At 34.8% G+C, this 17,769-nt stretch overlaps 1 protein-coding gene across 2 annotated transcripts in view; it reads left to right on the top strand.

Annotated features, from left to right (window-relative positions):
• The window catches only part of LOC141335248 (metal transporter CNNM4), a 53,329-nt gene extending 36,087 nt beyond the window's left edge, over positions 1-17,242 (top strand). The window contains exons 5-8 of one of the 2 annotated variants that reach the window (XM_073840651.1): positions 501-597; positions 3,369-3,431; positions 10,785-10,960; positions 14,994-17,242. In XM_073840651.1, coding sequence (XP_073696752.1) covers positions 501-597; positions 3,369-3,431; positions 10,785-10,960; positions 14,994-15,233 — 576 coding nt within the window. In that variant the 3' untranslated portion in view covers positions 15,234-17,242. The remainder of the gene's footprint in view (positions 1-500; positions 598-3,368; positions 3,432-10,784; positions 10,961-14,993) is intronic. The other variant, XM_073840652.1, reaches the window with a different exon arrangement.
• The last annotated feature ends 527 nt before the right edge of the window (positions 17,243-17,769 follow it).

Raw genomic sequence — 17,769 nt, 5'->3', positions numbered from 1 at the left:
AAACGTCATTAGAGAAGAAAAACAAATTGAGAATTAGATGTTGATAGATGCAATAGATGTTGTCATCTGGTTCTCCTGTTGTGGATTCTGTTTTACAGTAAAATCTAAGTATAAAAAGTGCACTGATTTTAGCACAAAATCAGCATATTAGAATGATATCTGAAGGATCATGTGACACTGAAGACTGGAGCAATAATGCGGAAAATTCAGCTTTGCATCACAGGAATAAATTACATTTTAAAATATATTCAAATAGAAAAGTTATTTGAAAATTTTAATAATAAATCACCTTTTACCATTTTAGTTTATTTTTGATCATACAAATGCAGACTTGATGAGCATAAGAGATAAAATTAACTGTCTTTTTCCTTCACAGGAATTTTTATTCATTTTAATTAAAAAAAAATGTTCAAATAATATTTTGAGCATAAGAGGCTTCTTTCTTTTTTTGGCTGTGGTTATTTGTTAAAACCCACTTCATCTTGTTTCTTTGTACACAGGGCCGTGTGGAGGTGGAGGCTGGAAATGAGAATATGATGTTTGAGACCGGACCTTTCTCTTTCTATGGAGTCATGGCTCTCAGCGCTCCAACAATAGGTGAGACAAACACACGCAAAATATAACATGCATCACAAATGACAAATACATGCACTCATTTCATCCTTATGGGAAAACTTATGTAAAAACATATGACCCTGGACCACAAAACCAGCACGGGTATAATTGTAGCAATAGCCGAAATACATTGTATGGCTCAAAATAATTGTTTTTAATTTAATGCCAAAAATCATTAGGATATTAAGACCATGTGTTTCCTATCATAAATATATCAAAACTTAATTTTTGATTAGTGATATGCATTGCTAAGGACTACATTTAGACAACTTTAAAGGCAATTTTCTCAATATTTTTATTTTTTGCACCTTCAGATTCCAGATTTTCAAATAGTTGTATCTCAGTCTCAGGCTTATTTATTCAGCTTTCAGTTGATGTAAAGATCTTAGTTTCAAAAAATTGACCCTTATGACTGGTTTTGTGGTCACATATATACTACATATTGTGTTGCCATCCCCTTCACAGCGGTGTGTTCGTATATTAAGTGACTGGACGTCAGGATAGTCTATTTAAAGGTCATATCCTACACTATCCTTTCGGATTTGTGTATGTGGATGAGCAGTAGGTGGTCTTGTTTGTGAGTCTGTGTGTGCATTATGGTAAACACCACATTATTAAAGGCTTCAACAACAGATGGGGAATCACTTTAAAGCACTAATCACTCATAATTATAATTATCTCACGTGGGTTACTTAGACCTTTCCAGGCCACCCATCTACTGCTTTGGAAAAGCAGTAGCTCTTCGCCCTCTAGTGGCCGTCTGCTAGAGGATACTTGTTTACCCATAAATGAAAATTGTCATAATTTGCTCACTCTCATGTCTTTCCAAACCTGTGTGACTTTCAGTTGTGTACAAAAGGAGATTGTAGGGAGAATGTAAGTAAATGGGATCTCCAGAAAAGTGTTTTGAAGCTATACGTTAGCTTTGTGTGAGGAACAGAAAATTGATCTGCTCTAGCTCTCTTTTCTCATTCTCACTTTCACATATTAAAGTTTTCTATGTTGTTTGCAACACAAACAGTTGTAACTGGCATTATAAATGTAAATCCTGATGCAATGCATTTTGATGTGCATATTTAAATATGCGAGACTGAGATTTGAGAGCTGTGATGGAGAGGAAGATTTCCAGGGTTTTTAATGATTAAATCTCTGACTTATCCTCACACAAACTGACTTGAATGTTTTGCCTAACGCCTGCTTTTGCAATCCGTGGAAGAAGGAAAGTCATACCGGTTTGGAAAATCGTCAGAGTGAGTAAACAAATTTCCATTTTTGGTCCATTATCCCTTTATTTATGAAAAATGTTATGTTTGTCGGTCTGTGCTCATGCACACTGCTGTTCAAAAGTTTGGGATCAATAAGCTTTTTAATGTTTAAAAAAAAAAAAAAAAAAAAGTTTTTGATTGAAAATACAGAAGAAATTTTTTTTTTTAAAAGTGGCTTTATTTTAATATACTTTAAAATTTAATTTATATCTGTGATGCAAAGCTGAATACTTCAGTGTCACATGATCCTTCAGAAATCATTGTAATATGCCGATTTATTATCAATGTTTGAAACCGTTATTTTTGGAACCTGTGATATTTTTTCAGGATTCTTTGATAAAGTGTTAAAAAACAGCATTTATTTAAAAAATAAATCTTTTGTAACAATATATTGTTCAAAGTTTGGGGTCAGTATATTTTGTTCTTTCTTTCTTTTAAAGAAAGTAATACTTTTATTCAGCAAGGATGAGTTAAATTGATAAACAGTGATAGTAAAGACTTACATTGTAAGAAAAGATTTCTATTTTAAATCAATGCAGTTTTTTTAATTCATCGAAGAATCCTGAAAAAAAGTATTAAGCAGCACAACTGTTTCCAACATTGATAATAAAATCAGCATATTAGAATGATTTCTGAAGCATCATGTGACACTAAAGACCTAAGCAATAACTGATGAAAATTCAGCTTTGCATCACAGAAAAATTATATTTTAAAGTATATTAAGACAGAAAACTGTAATTTTAAATTGCAGTAATATTTCATAACATTACTTTTTTCCTCCCGTATTTTCAATTAAAATAAATGGAACTTTGATGAGCATAAGAGACTTTAAAAACATTCAGAATCTTACTGATCCCAAACTTTTGAACAGCGTTGTACAGGTATGTACACTACCATTCAAAGATTGGGGTTGGTAAGATTTATAGTTTTTATATTCATATTGTTTCTTATGCTGTTCAAGGCTGCATTTGTGTAATCAAACATATAGTAAAACGGTAATATAGTGATTTATTATCATAATTTAATGTAACTGTTTTTTATTTGAATATATTTTAAAGTCTAATTTATTCCTGTGATGCAAAGCTGATTTTTCAGCATCATTATACCAGTCTTCAATGTCATTCTAATATGATTTAATGCAAAAAGCAAACAAACAAACAAACCAACATTTCTTCTTATTTTCAGTGCTGAAAACAGTTGTGCTGCTTAATATTTTGTTAAAATCATTATACACTTTATACAAATTTTTCAATAGAATAGAATGTTCAAAAGAACATCACGTATTTACAATAGCAATATTTTGTAAGTGTCACATTTGATTATTTTTAATGCATACTTACTAAATAAAAGTAAAAACAACAACAAAAAAACTCTAAACTTTTGAACAGTAGTGTCTGTCTTCTACCTTGTGTTTTTTCCTTTTCCTGCGCTTCCCTCAACCCTGTCTTACCCTTCCCAACATTCTCTGTTTTTCTCTCTCGCTCTCAGTGAGTGTGTCTCATCCTCATCACCTGTCTTTTAAGAGACGCTCTCTCTTCTCCCGTTTCCCAGGTAACTGCCGGCATGTCGGGGCTCTCTAACCACTTACCGGGAAGGGTTGGACTGATTAACAGCAATAGTTTTCATAGAAATAACCCTTGAGTGTTACAGTGAGGGAAAAAATGATTTTATCCCCTGCTGATTTTGTACGTTTGCCCACTGACAAAGAAATGAACAGGCTATAATTATAATGGTAGGTTTATTTGAAAAGTGAGAGACAGAATAACAACAAAAAATCCAGAAAAGTGCATTTCAAAACAGTTATGAATTAATTTGCATTTTAATTAGTGAAATACTTGGTGGCAAAAACCCTTGTTGGCAATCACAGAGGTCAGATGTTTCTTGTAGTTTGTCACCAGGTTTGCACACATCTCAGGAGGGATTTTGTCCCACTCCTTTTTGCAGATCCTCTCAAGTCATTAAGGTTTCGAAGCTGACAGTTAGCAACTCAAATCTTCAGCTCCCTCCACAGATTTTCTATGGGATTAAGGTCTGGAGACTGGCTAGGCCGCTCCAGGACCTTAATGTGCTTCTTGTTTTCAATGAGGAAAGGAGGTTCTCACCCAAGATTTGACGGTACATGGCCCCCTCCATCCTCCCATTTGATGCAGTGCAGTTGTCCTTTCCCCTTAACAGAAAAACACACCCAAAGCATAATGTTTCCACCTCCATGTTTGATGGTGGGGATGTGTTCTTGGGGTCATAGGCAGCATTCCTCCTCCTCCTCCAAACACAACGAATTGAGTTGATGCCAAAGAGCTTGATTTTGGTCTCATCTGACCACAACACTTTCACCCAGTTCTCCTCTGAATCATTCAGGTGTTCATTGGCAAATTTCAGACGAGCCTATACATGTGCTTTCTTGAGCAGGGAGACCTTGCAGCCGCTGCAGGATTTCAGTCCTTCACGGCGTAGTGTGTTACCAATTGTTTTCTTGGTGACTATGGCCCCAGCTGCCTTGAGACTATTGACAAGATCCTCCCATGTAGTTCAGGGCTGATTCCTCATGGTTTTCATGATTATTGAAACTCCACAAGGTGGAGACAGTTATTTTTTGTTTCTTTCATTTGTGAATAATTGCACCAGCTGTTAGACCTTCTCACCAAGCTGCTTGGCGATGGTCTTGTAGCCCATTCCAGCCTTGTGTAGGTCTACAGTCTTGTCCTTGACATCCTTGGACAGCTCTTTGGTCTTAGCCATGGTGAAGAGTTTGTAAGCTGATTGATTAATTGCTTCTGTGGACAGGTGTCTTTTATAAAGGTAACAAACTGAGATTAGGAGCACTCTCTTAAAGGGAGTGCTCCTAATCTCAGTTTGTGACCTGTATAAAAGACACCTGGGAGCCAGAAATCTTGCTGATTGACAGGGGATCAAATACTTATTGCACTCATAAAAATTATATACGGATCATTTCTTTGTCAGTGGGCAAACATACATAATCAGCAGGGAAGCAAATATTTTTTTCCTCAGTGTATTTAAGGGGCATCCGTTTGTTCCTTTACCTCTTATACTAAACTAGATTAGATTTTAGTATATAGGTGTCAATAATGCATTTTTATTTATTTTAGCAGACATGGAGTTAGAAAATTCCTTTTATGCACCTGCTGTCCTCTAGAGCCTTAACATTTAAACACCCTTTAAGAAATGCTTTACCAAAATTGGTACCAAGATTTACTCATCCTCATGTCCTTTCAAACCCGTGTTTTTTTTTTTTTTTTTTTTTTTGAAGAAAAGCTGCTCTTTTATATAAATGTAAAAGTAGACTTTGTCAAGCCACAAAAAGCACCATTAAAATAGGCTCAAAAGTTTGGGGTCAGTAAGACTTGTAATGTTTTTTTAAAGAAGCCTCTTATGCTCATCAAGGCTGCATTTATTTGATCAAAAATACAGAAAAAACAGTAATATTGCAGAATGTTATTACAATATTAAATAATGGTTTTAATTATAATATAATTTAAAACATAATTTATTTCTGTGATGCAAAACTGAGTTTTCATCAGCTGTTACTCCAGTCTTAAGTGTCACATGATCCTTCAGAAATCATTCTAATGTTCTGAATTATTATTAGAATTATCAGCGTTGTGCTGCCAAATATTTTTTTGGAACCTGTGAATCTTTTTTAGGATTCTTTGATGAATGACGAGTTAAAAAGAAGATTTAAAAAGCATTTATTCAAAATAGAAATCTTTCCTAACAATGTGAATCTGTGCTATCACTTTTTATTCATTTCATGTCCTTGGTAAATAAAAGTATTAATTTCTTTTAAAAAAAATAATAAAAAAATGTACTGCTGTTCTGCTGTAAAATGTAATGCTGTTCTTTTTAACCTTTTATTGATTAAAGAATCCTGGGGGGAAAAAAGTATCACAGGTTCCAAAAAAATATTTAGCAGCCCAGCTGTTTCCAGCACTGATAATAAATCAGCATATTAGAATGATTTTTGAAGACTAGAGTAATGATTCTGAAAATGAAAACTTTAATTACAGATATAAATGCAATTTTAATCTATATTGATATAGAAAAACATTGTTTTACATTGTAAAAATATTTCACAATATTAATTTTTTTCTGTATTTTTGATCAAATGATCATAGACTTGTTGACCATAAGAAACGAATATTTTAAAAACGTTAAAAATCGTACTTATCCCAAACTTTTGAGCGGTAGTGTATGTAGGAGCTATAGTGCATTTTCAATGAATAATGGATTAAATTTGGATCCTCACATAAAGTTATCATATAGCTTCAGAGGACAATGTAATGCATAATAAATATAAACTGCTGTAAGGGTGCTATTGGCTTTTTGGCACGTTATTCTTCTAAATGGGCTGCTGTATTAAGAATGTGCCAGTAGGTGGCGATGTTTGAATGGAGCATGTATTTATTTGTGTGATGTCCAGCACTTCTGCCTTACGTCCTTATCCTTCTGTCTGCTGATTCTTCACATCTGAATCTATGCCATCTTACATTTAAACTGTGTAGTGTAGTGTAGTGTAGTGTAGTGTAGTGTAGTGTAGTGTAGTGTAGTGTAGTGTGTGTGTGTGTATAGCTTCTAAACACACTTACAGTGCATCACAACAACTTGACTTTATACACATAAATGGTGTTCAAAAGTTTGGGGTTGGTAAGATTTGAATGTTTTTGAACATATATATATATATATATATATATATATATAGGCTTTAATTATTTGCCGTAAAATATGCCATGAAAACAGTAATGCTGTGAAGTGTTGTAATTTTAAATGAATGTTTTCTATTTTGATTTATCTTAAAATAAAATGTATTCATGTAATGGCAAAGTTGAATTTTTAGCAGCTGTTACTCTACCCCCCAGTTTCATAAACAAGGCTTAAGCCTAGTCCTAGACTAAAATGTAAATCTGAGCTGTTTCAACTGAAAGAAACTTGCCCTGACTGATCTTAAAATATATCAGTGCCTTTGTTTTGTCTTTAGATGCACACCAGTGATGTTTTTTTCTAAAGCATTTTTTTTAAATTACTTAAATGTGATAATTGAACAATGGTCTAATCCTGGCTTAGTCTCTAAGCCCTGTCTGTGAAACCAGGCCTACATGTTACACATGATTCTTCAGAAATTATTCTAATATGTTGATTCAATGCTCAAGAACCATTTCTTTTTATCAATGTGGAAAACAGATATGCTTTAATATTTCATATTAAAGCCGTAATAATCTTACTGACCCCAAACGATTGAAAAGTAAAGTTGTAAAAATAACATTAAAGTAGTAAAAATAACATTTAAAACTACAAAAAAAAAAAAAAAACTAAATATCTCATAAAAATTACATTTTAATTTTAATTATAAATTCTTAACAGTTTAATTCCAAGTCTGGAAAAGTTTGGACAGAACAAAGCAGAGAATGGAAAAATATTTGCATTTCCAGACTTTTGCCCCTAATTATAAAGTGGTTGACTGGGTTTTTATCTAGGCTTGATTGTGTTTATGGGGTGCAGTCTAACATGCGTTTTTTTTTTTTTAAGAATAATTTTTCACATAATTTACTTTTATTCATGTGGTGGCAAAGCTGACTTTTTATCAGCTATTACTCAGCATGTTACATGATTTTTCAGAAAATATTCTAAGATGTTGATTCAATGCTCAAGAAACATTTCTTATTACCAGTGTGGAAAACAACTGTGCTTTTATATTTTTTTGGTGTTTTTTCAGGATTCTTTGATGTATAGAAATCTTTTGTCTGTCACGTTTGATCAATTTAATTCATGCTTTCTGAAAAAAAAAAAAAAAAAATCTTTCCAAAAATCGTACTGACCCCAAACGATTAAACAGTAGTGGGTGTTTTGCTGCCGTCTTTCTTATTTCACAATCATAATTTACTCATTGTGTTCCATGACCATATGACTTGGCATTCTTCTATGAATCACAGAGGAATATCCTGGTCCCTTTTTCTTTTCTTTTATATAAATTTAAATAGAATGATAACTGGGGCTGTGAAGGTATAAAAGTGGTCAATATTAATCATTTTCAGGCCCTGCGTTTGTTTTTGGGTGAACTACACCTATAACTCTGTTCTCTGAACCTCTCAACTACCATTTTAAATCTTGTAGTGATGACAAGTGTGTTTTTCATGATAAGTGTGTTTTATCTAGTGATCGTTAATGCATTGCAGATGTTAGACTTTTATAGGCTCTTGATAGCTTTTGGTTTGCCTTGACTGGAAAATAAAAAGAGTAAGATAGAGAGAGGAATGCGATCTTGAGACAAACCAGTCTCTCTGTGGTCTTTGACTTAAAAGTGTGCAGCAGAAACAAATTTTTGAACGTGGTGAAACTATGAACTGTTGACTTTTTATTTGCCAGTAGGAAGTTTTAAAAAATGCATCCCAATAGCACTTTTCCAAATGCAAAACTGTCAGCAGATGAGAACACCCTGCGTCATTGTGTGAGAATACATTTTTTTCTGGATTATTAACATTCATAAGCTAAAAGGGCAAGATTCAGTTTGATATTTCGGTCTAGACTGACTTCATTTACCATGTCTCTTTGTCACCCTTTTACTATTTATTATTAGTTTTAAACAGTTCTACAGAAATCAACAGTAGGATTCTGTAGAAATCCTGTTGGGTCCTTCTGTGTCAAATCAAACATATTTCAAAAACTTTCCTGGCTCCAATTTTGGATTTTGGTCATTTTTTTTCTAAAGAAAGATAGACATGTATAGTGATGAAAGCCAAAATATTAAATGTCATGGATGGATATTTACAGACTAATCCACTATTTTGTAGAGAGAGGTCAAAATGGTAATTTTCACCTTAGATTCATGAATATCCATCCATGACATTTAATATTTTGGCTTTCAGAGTCAAGTTACAAGGGGGTAAAAATGACTTCAGAAAGATGGCAGCATCATTATTTTATTTTTACACGAAGATTGGTAGTTCTTTTAGTAAAATATGTTGACTTTAGCAATCCTTGTTGCATTATGTGCCAATGGTAACCATTCAAAAATGGGGAAACAGCCCTTTTCAAGTTTTCTCCAAAGTTTGCGGGCTTGTAACTTAAGAAATATTAAAGATATTTTAATGCCCTTTTAGATGTTGGGTCTTAATAAACTTTACTTTTGGCATATTTATTTTTAATGCCCTATGAGACTCGGTTCTAGGGTATTAAGATTTTAATGTTTATTAACAACTAGAATCTAAAATCATATTGCAATATCTTTAATACTTTGTGAGTTATAGGCATGCAAACTTTGGAAAAATAATATTTATGGCAATCAGACTGGTATGTTCAATGCAGTTATCTTGACAAAAAGAAATGAGATACATCTCTAGTTTTAACATTATTTGTTCTTCAGACATTCCTCTTTAAAATAAAAAAAAGTATCTTTTTTTTTTTTTTTTCAAAATGACCCACATTTGGTTTTTGACCAAATTGAAAATGTGTACATTTGAACAATTTACTCCTAGAGCCATATTTGCATTTCAATATCTCTGAAACCAAATCTCATGGGGCATTTAAAATAAAGATACCAAAAGGAAAGTTTGTTCAGACCCAATATCTAAAAGTGCATTAAGACATCTTTAATACTTCTTGAGTTGCAGGCATGCAAACTTTGGAGAAAAACTTAAAAGTGCTGTTTCCCCATTTTTAATTGAAAATCATTAGCTCATAATGCAAAAAACATTGCTAAAGTCAACAGGTTTTACTAATAGAAATACTAATCTATGCTTAAAAATAGGATAATGATGCTGCCATCATTCTAAAGTCATATTTACCCCCCCGGTAACTTAAATCTAAGGTGAAAATTGCCATTATGACCTCCCTCTACAACATTTACATTTATTCATTTAGCAGATGCTTTTATCCAAAGCGACTACAACAAGTGATTCATCCTAAGAAGGCAGATCGACATAAGTGCTCAAAAATACCATATATCAGGCTTTGTTAGATGAGTACAGGCTAGAAAGGGAAGATCAAGAAAGAGAGGAGAACAATTTTTTTTGTTAATGAGTCAAATATTGTCGAAAAAGATGGGTTTTCAGCAGTCTCTTGAAAGCTGTTAAGGAGTATGCATTCCGGATAGGGGTGGGAAGATCATTCCACCAGGCAGGAACAGTGAATGAGAATGTTCTGGAAAGTGATTTCATGCCTCTCTGCAGTGGTACAATGAGGCGTCTTTCACTAGACTCGACTAGAGGATCTCAGACTTCTGGAGGGAGTGTAGATTCCTCTACAAAATAGTAGATAACTCAGAAAATATTTATCAATGAAATTTAATATTTTGGCTTTCATCACTATACATGTCTATCTTTTGTTTTTCAGAATAGATATTAGCAAAATCAAAAATTTGAGATGGGACAAAAAGTTGACATGGAATGCCCCTGTTCATAATCTAGGGTAATAGAAAAAAATAGATTGTAGTAATACCATATGAATCTTTCTGGACCGCATTGTTTATTTTTGGATGAACTTTCCTGCTGCAGCATTATTTTATTTATTTATTTATTTATTTTTTAATTATTTATTATTATTTTTTTTAAGAAAACTTTAACTTTATATTATAAAGTGCCATTCAAAAGTTTGAGATTGCAAGATTTGTAAGGTTTTTATGCTCAACAAGGCTGCATTTTTTGATCAAAAATGCTGTAAAACAGTACTATTGTGAAAGACTGTTGACAATTTAAGATAATTCTTTTCTATTTGAATATGTTTTAAAATATAATTCATCCTTGCTGAAAGTGTTCCTTTCTTAAAGAAAACAAGAAAACTTGCATATGTTTTGCACAATGGCTCCTGAACCCACTGTATTCGTCATCCCGCAGATAAATGTGTCATCATTTACTCTCCCTTCTCTCACACTATTTTTCCGTGCATGTTTTTCAGAATTCCGCTCACCGTCTCACATCGGTGGCCTCAACCGATCAGTGTCTCTGAACTGCACGGATCGCCCTGAACCTCAGTCCATCAGTGGCAGCAACACGCAGCTCAGCAGTGTTGCCTTGCCGCAGTACACACCAGACTTCAATGTCCGGGCTCTGGCGGACCTACAGTTTGTGAAGGTGAAGATATTGTTAAGTGATGCACTTCTGACAAAACTTTATTTTTGGCTTTGGTCGAAACGGTTTTGGAGGGCTGTCGCTGCATTGGCTAAATATTTAAATGAAAATTTTCTGAAAATTCAGGCCATCCAAGACTAAATGGGTCTGTTTTTTCATCAGAACGGATTTGAAGAAATTTAGCATTATATCACTTGCTCACCAATAGGGGTGAATAGGGTTGCTGTCAAAATGAGAGTCCAAACAGCTGATAAAAACATCACAATAATCTATAAGTAATTCACACCACTCCAGTCAATCAGTTATTGTCTTGAGAAGTAAAAAGCTGCTTGCAGAGGACCCATTGGTGAGCAAGTGATATAATGCTCTATCAATTGCTAAGTTGTGGCAGGAGACCAGCTCTAGAAAATTGCTAGTTGTTTCAAACTTCTTCCATTAAGGGTAACAGAGACTACATGCTTCTGTGAATCTTCAACGCAACTGAATGTTTTCTGAACTCTTCCCCAGATGTGTGACTTTACACAGTCCTGTCTCTACAGGCAGTTTTTTTTTTTTTTTTACCTCAGGGCTTGGTTTTTGCTCTGATATGCATCTTCAGCTGTTAGACATATTGAGATGTGTATACTTTTCCAAATCATACACGTTCAATTGTACTTGCCACAAGTTAACTCTGCTCAAAACACTCGAGTCAATCAGTTATTGTCTTGACAAGTAAAAAGCTGCGTGCAGAGGATCCATTGGTGAGCAAGTGATATAATGGCAAGTTTCTCCAGATGTTTTCCGATAAAGAAACAAACTCTGTAAATTTTCATTGTAGGGTGAAATATTACTGTTAACGTGACTTGATAGCTTGTAAGTAAGTGTTTCCGTAAGAGTTTTAAAAGCATAAACAATATGTGATGAAATGCTACATTTACCTCAGAAAAGCCATCTGAAACTATCTCATAAAAATTAACGATTTAAATGTTTATATTTCAACCATTTATTGGGCTAAAGGCATGATTTCATCATACTATTGCAACTTAATTTAACTGTTAGGTGAATTTTAGTAATTGTCAACATGACTATGTGTTGACTATGTTTGATCATTCAAGACGTTCCTATCCTCTTTTTATTCACCAATACCTGGATGCCTTTGACCATATTAGGGATTTTCTGGAGTGTCATTGGTTCTATTACTTATGTGAATCACACAGTGTCTTGTGGAAGTATTCATACCCCTTCATTTTTTCATGTTGCTGCCTTATGTTAAACTGTTTTAAATTACTTTTTTTTTTCACATCAGTCTACACTCCATACACCATAATGACAAAGTAAAAACAGAATTGTCACAACTTCATACATTTATTAAAAATTAATCAACTGAAATTAAGTACTTTGCGTAAGTATTCATACCCTTAACTCAGTACTTTGCTGAAGCGCCTTTACAGCCTCAAGTCTTTTTGGGTATGATGTGACAAGCTTTGTGTGTCAACATTTGGCAATTATTTGTCATTCTTTGCCTAAGTTCCTCACCTCTTAAAGGGGTCATTGGATGCCCATTTTCCACAAGTTCATATGATTCTTTAGGGTCTTAATGAAAAGTCTGTAATATACTTTGATTAAAAATTCTCAACAGTAGTGTAAAAAAACAGCCTTTTATCTTGTCAAAATCAGCTCTGCAAAAACTCGTTTTAAGACATGGCCCCTTTAAATGCCAACGAGCTCTGCTCGCCCCGCTCCTCTCTAGGATTACGAGACTTGTTTACTTGTTTAGCCGCATTTAGCCGCGTTTAGCGGTGAAACTTGCTTATAAGCAATTATTAAGAAAGGCCATTACCAAAGATGCACAAAAAAAATTTATACCCCCTTCTGCTGTGGGTGAAGCTGCATCAGGAATGATTCGCACGAACACAGAGACATTATGTAGACCGGATCGCGCTTTCCTTTAAAAAGTGAAAGTAACGTTTTCCTCTGCATTTTCAGTAAATGACGACGGCTGTGTTCAGTATTACATCCAACAACAGAACAGAACAGAATAGATTAATCTCACTGTCATCTTGGAATTAATCTAGATTAATTTAGATTAAAATGACTAATTTGAATTCTGCCGAAGGCATTCAGAATATGTGTGCTACCCAAATAATGACTAAAAGTAAGTCTTTGAGAACTGGTTTCTCAAGCCAGGTGGCGCATTAGACCAGGGGCTCATCTCCTGTTTCCAAAATGCATCACAAACTGCTTGACAATTGCATTTACAACACAATTAACTATACAACTATGTGTAACCAACTATTCCTACACTGCATGTACTTCTGCGTAAAAGGCTGCGCGACGTGCGTGTGGCAGTTAAATACACAGACGTGCACGGGCATGGATATCTGCGTGCATAGTCTTCGGTTAAACTGCGTTGCTTTTACAATAGGGCTGTGAATCTTTGGGTAGACAGCGAATCGATTCGATTCACGATTCAGAGGTTTTTGATTCGATTCAAAAACGATTTTTGCAAATCAGAACGATTCAATTCGATTCGATTAACAATGAAATTTGATTCGATTCGATTATTAACGATTCTATTCTGTAAATTTTAGTATACATCTGTATCTGAGCAAATAAAATCATTTTTTGGGAAATTCATGACCATTCAATAGATTTAATAACTTGATTCAGGACTTCAGTTCAATAGCTTAACTTCTTAGGACTCAAAATACATTAAGGCAAGTAAACCCAGAAAAATAATACTACTTCTACATATTCAATGCACCATGAGTGCTTTTATTGTAAACATTGCACACATTTCCTGAACATTTAGGAAATACAGCAAAGTGTGTACATACAGCAAAGAAAGTGTGTAAATACAGCAAAGACACTGTATTTGTACACTTCTCACGTCTGACCCTGAAATACTAGCTGCTTTAGGTGCAGGTATGTCTATATTAATGGCATGACGTCTGCGGAGATTCGTTGTATTTCCAAAGTATTTTAACTCAGATTTACAATGTCTGCAAACTGCAAAGGACTTGTCAATCTTTCCATTTACTTTGTGAAAACCGAAGTAATCCCAAACCTTTGATCTCATGTTGGCTGGTGCCTTGCAAATTTCTCCTTCTTCGTTGCCCTCCATTGTGCACTGCTGCGTTTATTCAGATGACAACAAACAGGCGCGAATTGAAGATTAGTGACGTAATCCACTGCACCACTGCAGTGAGGGCGCACTTTACGTCGCAGACGCAACTAATTTAAGATTTATTTTTATTTTTTTAAATTATCCATCGTATATTCGTTATATAATCGCGATTCATTCGATTTTAAAATATTAAATCGATTATTGACTGAAACAAACGATTCACGATTCAAAAATCCATGTTTCAAGATCGATGCATATGCATCGGCAGGATTTGTAATCGATGCATCGAGAAAATGAATGAATCGTTACACCCCTATTTTACAAGCATCAATTCAGTACGTTAACGCCGATAACGGCCCACCACTAATTTGAACCCTTTCTAACAATGACTGTATGATTTTGAGATCCATCTTTTCATGCCGAGGGCAACTGAGCTACTCATATTCAACTATTATAGAAGGTTTCAAACGCTCAATGTTGCTCCAGACGCATTAAGAGCTGGGGGGTGAATAATTTTTTTGCAGGGCAGGACTCAATGAAAAACATTGATATTTAGGCAAAATAAGAAAAATGTCAACATCTCCATTGTGTTGAAAAGTTTTCACCCCTGAAGGATTTTAGTGAAGAACAGCATGTGAATCATTCAGGTAACAACACAGTATTAAGAATCAAGTGAATGTAAACTTTTGAACGGGTTCAATTTTTCTACTATTATTTTCTCTTGTGGACTGTATGTAAACGTTTGTGGCTGTGACTATATTTAAGTGAAATATCTTATTCAGGTCAGTACTAAAGAAAAAACTTTCACTTCGAGTGGTACTATATACCAAATCTAAAGCTGAAAATAATGCTATATTAACCATTTCTGTTAACTATTGTCTGAAAATCAAATAGCTCACATGACCAACATTTCCATCTTTCTTTTTCTAGATCACACGCTCTCAGTATCAAAACGGTCTGATGGCGTCCCGACTGGACAGCTCGCCGCAGTCTCCAGACAGCGGACACGGCCATGTTGATAACAGCACGTTATCTGCTCCCCATCCGTCTTCAGAAACCATTCTCACACTCACAGACGCCCCCGACGAGACGACCTCGCTCCTCAACGAACAGAACAGCCAATCTGCGCGGCAGGCCAACCACAGCACACACAACGACAGTGCCATTTGACACTCTCACACATAATTTACCCATATCCCACACTCCCGCTGGACATAAAGCACTTTTCCCAGAACTTTTAATCAGAGCCCTTTTAGCGCCAACCATTACAGCTCACAGTATAAAAGTGTGGGAGTTTTAGAAGCAATAGTTTGCGGAAACATCCAATGAAGATGTTGTCACAAATTGTGCAAGACGATCACACAGAGAAGCGAAAGTGTATTTGGACTGAGAAAGGCCCAAGTTTCAGAAGAACACTCTGGGGCGTTTTATAGACTGCGAATAGAGATGTTTCTATAGATGAAGATGTTTATTTTGTCATTTTTCTATTGAGGTTGATCACAGAAATGTGAACGAGGGAAACTACGGATGCCTTTTTATTTGACATTAGTTCATAGCTAAGTCATCATTGTACCAAATTCTATCTATGTGTGTGTGAGAGTGAAGATTAGAATGAGTTTATGCTTGAGATATACACGCCAGTGTGTGTTTGTACATATGACAACGCATATGAGTCCGATTTGGCCGTTGCAGCCCAAGCAACAACTCAGGGAGACAGAGACGCTGAGCTTCACATACTAACTGCATGTTCAGTAATTCCCCCGTTCATTTACGTGAACCCATGCGAAAAGTGATCAAAAAAAGTGAAGCATGCTGTCGTCAAATGCACCAAATACCAACATACACATGGCATCCACTTGCCGTTTTGATGTGCGATAACTCTTCTGGTCGTCTGTGGCGGTGTTCGTGTGATTTAGTGTTTGTGTATGTGTAAAACTGTCCTTTTAAGACTTTTTTTACTCCAAAGAGAACAAGCGTTTGTCGTTAATTTGTAGTATAACTGTAAACGGAGTCACTTTTCTCCACAAACTATTTGTGATTAGAGCTCTTGAACTGTATCTGTTGCTCCCATTGGACCAGAGGTAATCTAACCAAAAGAATTGAACTCTCTGCTGTATTTATTTAGCATAAAATTGTATTTTTTGTGATTTCATTTCTTTGTTTTTGTGCTGTGCGTTTTCTAAGCAGGTTGACATGGTACAGACTACAAATTGTAGATGCCTATAACTAGGAAATGGCGGGTTCAGAAAGTGACTTCATGAAATGTTTTGTTTGTTTGCCTTTTTTTTCCACTGTGTGCATCTTTTGCTTTCATACCAAATATGTTTGAGACTGATAAGAACAATCAAAGTGAAAATTGTCTCATAGACATGTTGATAGGAAGATATCTCATGCCTAGTCAAATGGACACACAAAAGCCTCTCTTATTCTGTAGCATCTCTTGAATATGATAAAAAGGGGAGCAAGAACTGCACTGTGTATTTCTATTTTGGCTGTTGACAGCTGTTCAGTTTTTAAGGAGACACTCCCTGTTTGTTCAAACTGTTAATCTAATTTTGTCCTTCTCAAATTAATCATGAATACATTGTGAATTTACACATTGTTTTTTTTTTCTTTAATGGAAACTGCAGATGTTTTTTATTTTAGGTGTAATGACTTATTCATTCTTTTTATACTGTATTTTTCCAAGTTATTTTGTGCTTTGGGAGAGGTCTTCTTTTAGATGATCTGAGTTTGGCTATTAAATTATTTATTTAATCATTGTAATATGTTCCGTATTCATTGTTGCTAATGTATTTGTAATAACCCTCAGATTGAGCAGGTCTTGTACTGACAAAAATTGAAGTTATCAGGAAATATTTTGCAATTATATTTATTTTTGCAGGGTGTTCAGACATTACGTTTGTATGTTTTTAGATACCGGAAATGCTCAAATCATGGAAATATGATGGATGCAATCTGCTTGTTAAGTGATGACGTAATGCACGTTTTAACTAACGCTGTTTCCAGATCCAAGCCTCAACTTATTTCCCTTGAGAATACTATCTCACCGGCGGTGTATGAGCACTGTTTATGCATTAAGTGTTTCAGATAAACATTTTCCAACTTACATTGTACCAAACATTTTTTATGTTTATTTATTTATACACTGACCAAAATAATAAACGCAACACTTTTGGTTTTGCCCAAATTTTTCATGAGCTGAACTTAAAGGAACACTCCACTTTTTTTGGAAATAGGCTCATTCTCCAACTCCCCCCCCCCGAGTTAATAAGTTGAGTTTTACCGTTTTAAAATCCATTCAGCTGTTCTCCTGTTCTGGCGATATCACTTTTAGCATAGCTTAGCATAGATCATTGAATCCTATTAGACCAATAGCATCCCGTTCAAAAATGACCAATGAGTTTCGATATTTGTTCTATTTAAAACTTGACTCTTCTGTAGTTAAATCGTGTACTAATACCGGTGGAAAATTAAAGCTGCGATTTTCTAGGCCGATAAGATTAGGAACTACACTCCCATTCCGGCGTAATAGTCAAGGATGTTAGCTGCCGAAACAGGCGCAGTAATATCACGCAGCTTTACATTTTACATTTTCCTCTGGTATTAGTACACGATGTAACTACAGAAGAGTCAAGTTTTAAATAGAACAAATATCGAAACTCATTGGTCATTTTTGCACGCGATGCTATAATGGTCTAATAGG

Source organism: Garra rufa, chromosome 5 (assembly GCF_049309525.1).
Source record: "Garra rufa chromosome 5, GarRuf1.0, whole genome shotgun sequence".
Taxonomy (NCBI): Eukaryota; Metazoa; Chordata; class Actinopteri; order Cypriniformes; family Cyprinidae; genus Garra; species Garra rufa.
The sequence above is the reverse complement of the archived record's forward strand: the minus strand, read 5'-3'. Positions and strand labels throughout refer to the sequence as shown.